This window comes from Sinocyclocheilus anshuiensis, unplaced genomic scaffold (genome assembly GCF_001515605.1).
Source record: "Sinocyclocheilus anshuiensis isolate Anshui unplaced genomic scaffold, SAMN03320099.WGS_v1.1 scaffold220, whole genome shotgun sequence".
NCBI lineage: Eukaryota > Metazoa > Chordata > Actinopteri > Cypriniformes > Cyprinidae > Sinocyclocheilus > Sinocyclocheilus anshuiensis.
In genome coordinates, this window is record NW_015554086.1 from 639,600 (window position 1) to 648,285 (window position 8,686).

General features: G+C 37.0%; 1 protein-coding gene and 1 pseudogene across 1 annotated transcript in view; both read left to right on the top strand.

Annotated features, from left to right (window-relative positions):
* LOC107669164 (mismatch repair endonuclease PMS2-like) overlaps positions 1-2,768 on the top strand; it is a 6,467-nt pseudogene extending 3,699 nt beyond the window's left edge.
* A 768-nt stretch (positions 2,769-3,536) lies between these two features.
* rsph10b (radial spoke head 10 homolog B) overlaps positions 3,537-8,686 on the top strand; it is a 6,468-nt gene continuing 1,318 nt past the window's right edge. The window contains exons 1-16 of the mRNA XM_016461294.1: positions 3,537-3,790; positions 3,880-3,955; positions 4,406-4,474; positions 4,629-4,802; positions 4,887-4,972; positions 5,088-5,208; positions 5,313-5,489; positions 5,562-5,682; positions 6,141-6,268; positions 6,354-6,543; positions 6,650-6,743; positions 6,825-6,901; positions 7,056-7,201; positions 7,284-7,391; positions 7,458-7,568; positions 8,161-8,215. Coding sequence (XP_016316780.1) covers positions 3,537-3,790; positions 3,880-3,955; positions 4,406-4,474; positions 4,629-4,802; positions 4,887-4,972; positions 5,088-5,208; positions 5,313-5,489; positions 5,562-5,682; positions 6,141-6,268; positions 6,354-6,543; positions 6,650-6,743; positions 6,825-6,901; positions 7,056-7,201; positions 7,284-7,391; positions 7,458-7,568; positions 8,161-8,215 — 1,987 coding nt within the window. The remainder of the gene's footprint in view (positions 3,791-3,879; positions 3,956-4,405; positions 4,475-4,628; positions 4,803-4,886; positions 4,973-5,087; positions 5,209-5,312; positions 5,490-5,561; positions 5,683-6,140; positions 6,269-6,353; positions 6,544-6,649; positions 6,744-6,824; positions 6,902-7,055; positions 7,202-7,283; positions 7,392-7,457; positions 7,569-8,160; positions 8,216-8,686) is intronic.

The window sequence follows — 8,686 nt, forward strand, 5'->3', positions numbered from 1 at the left end:
TCTGTGCAAGAAACTGAACAGTATTTATATAGTTTTTTACCTCTGATTCACCGCAGTGTCCGAACTGTTCTGAGCGCGTCCTCGACAGCCGGCGTGTGACGCGTCTTCTTCTTCTTCTTGCTTTACGGCGGGTTGCCGCACAGACCGATTGTTTCGTGTCTTTACACATCAGTATATCACCACGAGCCGCAGGGTTTAATTTGGTTTTGTTTGTGTATGTTTTTTTTGACTCTCAAAGCCGTGATTCCTATTCACCTCCATTATATGACTGACAGACAGCAACGTTTTGAGTTAAAAATCTTCGTTTGTGTTCTACTGAAGAAACAAAGTCTACATCTTGGATGCCCTGGGGGTGAGCAGATAAACATCAAATTTTCATTTTTGGGTGAACTATCCCTTTAAATGTTAATAATATTTCACAATTTTACTATTTTAACTACATTTTTTATCAAATAAATGCAGTCAAGGTAACAAAAAAAATAAACTTATTTCAAAAACATAACATCTTACCAACCCCAAACTTTTGAAAGGTAGTGTATATAATACAAAGTATGTAAAATATAAATGCTAAATGTACTTAATTTATTGATACTTGTCATTTATTCCTTTGTTTTGATTCTATGTTTCACAATAGACTGTGTCGACGTGAATGTGACTCCAGACAAACGTCAGATTCTTCTACAAGAGGAAAAACTCTTGCTGGCAATTCTGAAAAGCTCACTCATTGCTATGTTTGAGACCGGTGTCAATAAAATCAGTCTCAGTCACATTACTCCAGCAATTACCAGTAAGTACTTCAGACCTTTTAAGACACATCATATGTTGTCTTGAAGTGTTATTACAGATGTTGATGTTGTTCTTCATTCAAGACCTGTGCAGACCAACCAAGACAAGTGCTGGTTCAGAAGATCGGGATATAGGTTCTGTCTCTGAAGCACTTCCAGATGATGGACCCCCAAATACCTCCATCAATCTAGCTGGACTTAAGGAAGCATTTTCTAAACATCAGTTTCCTGAAACTGACTCAAGGCAGTCTAGTCATAAAACTGTTTGTGCTGGTCCTTCTCAGAAGAAGATGTTTTCCTTTGTGAGCTGCTCTAAAAAAATGACAGACATTATGAATTCCTTTCCAAGTTTCTCTGCCATTTCTTCCATAAAAAAAATCAACTGTTTGTCTAGCTAAATATAAAACCACCTTTGATAGTGATGCTGAAGATTCTGGTGCTGCAAACCAAAATTCAGCTGAAGATGATCCAGAGATTCTACATGAAAACAATTCTGAGTCAGTTTTACACCCTAGTATACATGGAACTGATGTTAAACTGAGACTATTGATGAACCTGTATATGAGAAGTTCTGGAGTTATAAACCTTTTGTGCCGGAGACAATGTCAGAACAATACCAGGACAGAATTTCCAGTCCTGAAGCTAAAAGAGCTCGACATGAAGCTGAACCTCTAGCACAAAGCTGTTTGGTGGATTCCAAAAACAAGAATGCTTCTCTGCAATTGGATTCACCTGTCAGCATACAGAAGAAAACAGTGCTTTTACAGTTTTCTCTATCGGAACTTTCTAAAAGGATGCAGAGGCTAAAGGCTCAGAAGACAGAGAACAATGATCAAGAGCCAAAATATAGACGGTTCAGGGCGAAGATTAACCCTGGTGAAAACCAGGGTGCTGAGGATGAGCTTAAGAAAGAAATAAGGTTACACTGATGTTTAGTACTCTTAAAGTACCAAAATCATCAAGTTTATATGCCATTTACAAGGTTTCAACTTTTTCTTGCAGCAAAAATATGTTCAAGGATATGGAAATCATCGGTCAGTTCAACCTGGGTTTTATTATCACCAAGCTGAAATCCGACCTTTTCATAATTGACCAGCATGCCACAGACGAAAAGTACAATTTTGAGATGCTACAACAGAATACGGTCTTAAAGGGACAGCGACTCATAGTGTTAAGTCACACTCTGCAGAGATAAGTGAAACTGGAAGCAGGTATTTATTTTAAAGCTAACTTATTGTTTTTCTTTCTTAATATGCAGTCCACAAAGTCTCAACCTCCCAGCTATCAGTGAAACTGTGCTCATGGAAAACCTTGAAATCTTCAGAAAGAATGGTTTTGACTTCCTCATTGATGAGGATGGTGAGTTATCTACTGTAGTTGTGTTTCTTATCTTATATGGTACCTTTTCCCCCAGATTGACGTGGGATGGTGTTGTTTTCCAGCTCAGGTTATGCAGAGGGTAAAGTTGGTGTCTTTACCTACAAGCAAGAATTGGACCTTTGGCCCAAGTGACATTGAAGAACTCATCTTTATGCTTAGCGACAGTCCTGGAATCATGTGTCGACCTTCTCGAGTTAGGCAGATGTTTGCATCCAGAGCATGTCGCAAATCGGTGAGTGCAGTAGGCTTTTCCTCCTGTCAAAATTATTTTCCAGCCCGGTTCTAACCTACCTGTCTGCTATTTATCAGTTGTACCCAAATAAATACCTGCCAGGTAGAACCGAATGTGTGATTGAGCTGTTGCATGTTTGTGTTGTTGTCTTGTATGGTTTGTTAATGTGTGTCTGTTTACCCAGGTGATGGTTGGCACTGCCCTGAACACCAGTGAAATTAAGAAACTTCTGCTTCACATGGAGGAAATTGAACAGCCCTGGAATTGTCCACATGGTAGACCTACCATGAGACACCTTGCTAATCTGGATATGGTTTCTCAGGATTGAAGCAACTGCATTTTTGCTGTTTTTTTCCCCAATTTTATATTGTCTGTCAAACACTATTGTTTTAATAAAATATTTTATTATTTGTATTTTTTATAATAAAGTAAGTTTTTCATTATGTGTTTGCACACTTATGTTGTTGTAATTATCTAACTGGAATGTCACTTTTTTCACAATGTATTTATTATTTCTTTAAAGTGAGTAGATTTTAAAGTTCCAAATCCATAGCCTCCTATTGCATGTGTTTTACAGAATATTAAAAATGATTGAAGAATTGCTCCAAAGGGATTAGTTTTAGTACAAAAATACAAGTTGTCATGGTTTACACACCCTTATGTCGTTCCAAACCTGTATGCCTTTTTATTTTTGTGGAATATAAAAGAAGACAATTGAGAAAGTAATTATGTTTGTTCATAAAATGTAAGTCCTCAAAAACGGTTTGGTTACCAACATTCTTAAAAGTATTCTTTTCCTTGTTGCACAGAAGAATGTAAGTAATTGGAACGACAAAAAGATGTGTAAATATTAACAGATAAATAATGAATTTAATTTTTGAGTGAACTGTCCCTTTAAATGTGCCTGCACAAAAGCACATGACTAAAAAAATTTAAACTATTATGATAAATATTTTTGAAGAGTTTTGCCAGATTATATTTCAATATTTGCATTCAACAGGTCCTCTGAATTATTTTGGCAAGTCTAACTTGCCGTACTTACCATTCCCTAGCAACCGATAGCGTGTTACTATGTACACTCCACTGGGATTCCAGCTAGTCAGTGTATTAGCGAATACTTCTACCTCTCTGCGCCAACGATGACTAAAGGATACAAAATAAAAAGTCCTAACAGATCTACACCAGAACCAACGTTTAGTAAAGTGTTAGGAGAGTCCTCCACGTCCAGTTTGCTGTCAGAGTCCGTCGCAGGTCCTGGCGATGTACAAAACTCACCGCGTTCCACTGTGTGTTCCGCAACTGCCGTGTCTCTACCCACCAATGACCATCAACAGAACCACGAGCATGATCAGTGCCGTAAAGTTCCCATTCTTCATCATATAATCGTGGAAAGGTTAGACACGCATTCTTGCAAAAATGATAACACCCAGATTTGTTGACCAATAATGTTTATTGTGTTTGTTGTTAATCTCTTGTTCTCAGATATGAGGGTGATAAGAGTGGAGACATGTTTCATGGAGAAGGTGTCGCTTATTTTCAAGGTGGCCACATTTACAAGGTGATTGATGAACGACGGGACTAAACCCCAGTATAAATCTAATTAAAATATAATTTAATCTAAGTAAAATTATAATAACTTTCAATGACTTCAATTACTAACGTTACATTATATATTACCCAACAGATCTTAGTTAGAAAACTAAAAATGTGTAAATAGAAATGTCTGAAAATGTATGTTGTATTTACACTACAATGGAACATTTCAATTACATTATAATTTATTTGTATATCACTTTTCATTATAAAGATAAACTATGAATAACAACTGTTTAATATTCAAGTACATTGTAATTATAGAAAAAACATTTAGAAATTAAAACTTTTTTTGTATTTCATTCTTGCTGATAAAAAACACTTTCTTGTCATTGGTTTACTCAAATGTCCAACTACAGACCCTGCTTGAAACAAGCATTTTATCAACTGATTTCTAAAATTGTGCGATCTTCAGGGTAGTTTCTCACACGGGCTAATGCATGGCCATGGTGAATATATCTGGTCAGACGGTTTAAAGTATCAGGTATGTAAAAAGTTAACACAGGTCACTAAGCTGTGCTTCATCTTCATGTAAATTTTGAAACAAGTCACATAATACCCCAGTGTTTTTATTTACACATACACTCTCTGGAGTTTCGCCAATAATTACAAAACTTCCCTCCTGTTGCATTTGGCAGGGTGATTTCAAATTAAATGTTCCCATGGGACATGGGACTTACACCTGGCTGGATGGCAGCACTTATGAGGGAGAGGTACACAAAGGTGTGCGTCATGGTGTTGGAGTGTATAAATGTGCCAAAACCTCTACTGTGTACAGAGGTCAGTGGTATCTGGGCAAAAGACAGGGGCAGGTATGTACACACATCCATTGTCTTAACATTCCGCACATGCATTTAATAATAAATATCTTTACTGGTGTCCTGTAATGGTTACAGGGTGTAATGTACTATAACCAAGCAGCCACATCATGGTACAAGGGAGAATGGGTGAACAATTGCAGAGAGGGCTGGGGAACGCAGTGGTATGTGATATTAATGCACATTTCTTTAAAAAAAAAAACTTTCAAATGAAGTTTATTATTATTATTACTCTGCTCAATATCTCCTTACAAGCTACCATTTTTGTTTCACTAAAAGTTACCCATCTGGAAATGTATATGAGGGACAATGGAGGAACAGTGTTCGGCATGGAGAGGGAACAATGAGATGGGTTCAGTTGGATCAGCAATATAGTGGGCAGTGGGTAAACGGCATCCAGGTCTGTTTAACTTTGCCCATTTTTTAAGGGTCGTTCCCTGTATTATGTCTGATTTCATATCATTTTGTACTGAAATTCTAGCAGAAGTTTCTTATTTAATGTAGGATGGAAAAGGAACACACACCTGGTTGCGTAAAAGAGTTCCGTGCTCTCAGTACCCTCGTATGAACGAGTACACAGGAGAATTCGTTCAGGGCAAGCGTCATGGTCAAGGACAGTTCTTTTATGCCAGTGGGGCTGTGTATTGTGGAGAGTGGAAACATGACAAAAAACATGGACAGGTAAACCACCTTTCAAATGATGAAGATCTGAGATGGTTTTGTGATTCCAGCACTGCAGATGGTCTTTTGCAGGGGAGGTACACTTTTGAAAATGGACGGGTATATGAAGGGGAGTTTATTAAGGACGGCATGGCTGAATTTCCTGCCTTCACTCCTGGCCTAAGTGGAATTACGACTCCTTTTCCAGACGAGAGTAAGCAATATTCATGGACAGAAGCAAAATATATTATTGGCTCTCCGGAATACTTGATTCTGATTAGTTAAATAATGGCTGCTAAACCGTTAACTGATTTCCTACATTTAAATCTGTAGTTTAATTTTTATATATAAAAAAAAAAATCTAAAATGTGTACTTTTGTATATTTATTTAATATGTATAACAAATATGTATTGTATTAAACTCGAATAATTAATGTCCATTCATTTTGTTAGTAGATAATGTACAGTCAGTCATTCTTACAACAAAACTCATCAGGATGTTATGAGACGACTCTGGTTCACACTGTGGTCTTGATTACTTTGTCAGGGTTTCGTTTCCAAAAATGGCATGCTGGCAGTGCATTATCCCCTACATACAGGATGTCAGAGTTTTCCCTAAGTTTTTTTTGTATGTCCTTCTTTAATTTAACAGTGTTTATCTCTGTACATTAGATGATTCATCAAACAGAGCTTCACAGTCAAGCACAAGCTCCTCGCCGCTTGGATCTGACATGGTTTTGAACATTCAAGCCCTGTTAAGTAGATTACCTGAGGCCCACAGAGATCAAGAACTTAAACAGGTTTTTGTCCTATTTTGAGATGAATCCTAAGGTAAATCCAGAGCCAAATCTGTGTGTAAGTACTATTTTATTTACATCTGTTTAGGTCGAATTTGCGGTAGTGAGACACATTGGTTTGTTAAGGGAAATATACAGCTTCTACAGCTGCCTTGGACGTGAGCAGTCTTCAGACAAAATATTCCCACTGACCAACCTGCAGTTCTCTCGCTTTCTCATGGACTGTAAAGTTCACCAGCATGGAAGCACAGTAGCGCAAATGGATCGTCTTATCAATGGTAATGCCTTTGAGCATAAGAACGTTAAGTGATGATGCTTTTCTTTTGTCACAAAATCTATTACACATAATTAAAAGTTTTGCTTGTTGTCATTGTCTGAATTTAGATGAGGTTCATTCTCCTTTTGCTGCCATTCTACCGAGAGAGTGTATCAGCTATATTATCATTGTAGCATATCATATTTGGCACAAAGATATCGAGTGAGTACATTCATACCATAATGAAAAGGTTTGAGATTTTTATGCTTTCATCAAGTCACAAATTACTTTGTCATGTTTTAGATCCTCTAACATACTCGCAGCATGTTTTTCGAAGCTCATGAGGCAGAACATCATTCCCAATGCGAAACACGTAAAAGGTAGAGATAAAGACTGTAGAAAAGTAATTTTCTGTATAAAATTATTTATAAACTCTAATAAATGTTATAATTAATACTTAATATATTATTTATTATTACAATGGTTAATTATATATTATATGTATAATATATATATATTCACACGTTTTTTTAGGGCCTCTGTTCTGCCATCCTGTCCATGCTGCGGTTGCATATAACTACTCAGACAGATGCTGGGAAATTTACCAGGCTCTGTGTAAAGCCAGTTCAGTCCAGTCTGACACAATCTTGACTGTAAGGCAATTTGTCTGGATGCTTAAGGTAACAGGCCTCTTACTCTGATCTAGTTTCAGCTCACTAAGAATTATCCATACATGATTCTTATGCATAGTCTTGTTCACAGGACCTCTATCTGTATGACAGTGAGCTAACTGTGTCTAAAGTGTTGGAGATCCTCTCTGTGGACAGTCCAGCAATTTATGATGGAACCTACAGCAACCTGGACCTGAAGGTCAGTAGCTGATGGTATTTGGTTGATGATATTTTGATTTGACTTGATAAATGATTTTGGTGGTAGTTGAGCTTTCTGGAGTTTTTTGAGGCATTGTTGGGCTGTGCTGAGGTGAAAGGCCAAAGAATCCAAACTGATGTTGAGAGCCAGATTGACACAAATCATCAGGAGGACACTGTTCTGAGTTCACTTCAGGTATGTGCCGCCTGTCCTGCTGTTCTTGTTCGCTAAATTATAGTTACATCATTTAAATAGATTTTTTCTTGTTACTTTTAAAGCAGCACGATGTAACTTTTTCTGTGTTCAAAATTTACTAAATGTATATAATGAGCGAGTACATCATGAATTCATCTTCCAAACCGCGTTTTTGTCTAATACTTTTTTCTAGTCACTACGGTACACTTATAATAAGTACTTATATTTGGACTATTGTAGCCTGGTCGGGTCGTCACCGCTGCGGATTAACACATACCTGCGTGAATCGCCATAGACATAAATAAACAGAGAAGTAGCTCCGGTTGGAATGTTCTTCCGCGGGATGTGTGCAGTTCTGTTTTTTAACCGCTAGAGCGCCAAGAGTTACATAGTGCTGCTTTAAGAAAGAAATCATCCCTTTTCTAGCATTTTCTCCCATGTTCACAGTACAAAGTCTTTTGAGATTTGTAGATATGACTCGGTCTCACATTAAGTGGATCATTCTCTCAAGCTTGGGTTTAAAGCTAACCAGACTGTCTCCATTAAGGTGTTCTCATCTTTTGAAATGTTTCAGTCGTCACTATCCGAGGAGACAGAACGAAGCCAAAGCCCTGTGCTTGCTTTCAAAGGTTTGACTTCACAAATACAATTATTGATGGTCAGTCTTGTTACTGTATCAGTGCTTCTCAACCAGGAGGCCTCAGCAAACTTCCAAAGGGGCCTCAAGATGATTTTAAATCAAACAAAAATCAAAAGATTTCTTATTTTCATTTACTCCCTCAACAACTGTTGTTTCCTTTGAAGAAGTAAGGTTCTCACTGCCTTGGAAAACTTGGATTTATGAGGTAGACTGATTTTAAAAGTGACATTTCTAGACCTGTTAAAGTCATGCAAATTAATAAAATATCAGTGTGAAACTCTGAAATATTTATCAGAAATTTAGTTCAAATATCTTTGAGTTTGAAAAAAAAAAAAAATCCTAGTAAATCATGAACTACTAGAAGAGTGATATAAATTAATTGGTTAAAGAGTAGAAGCCTAAAGAACATTCAGCTCTTAAAAGTTTTGGAAAGTTAATTATAAACATTCTTCCCTTTTTT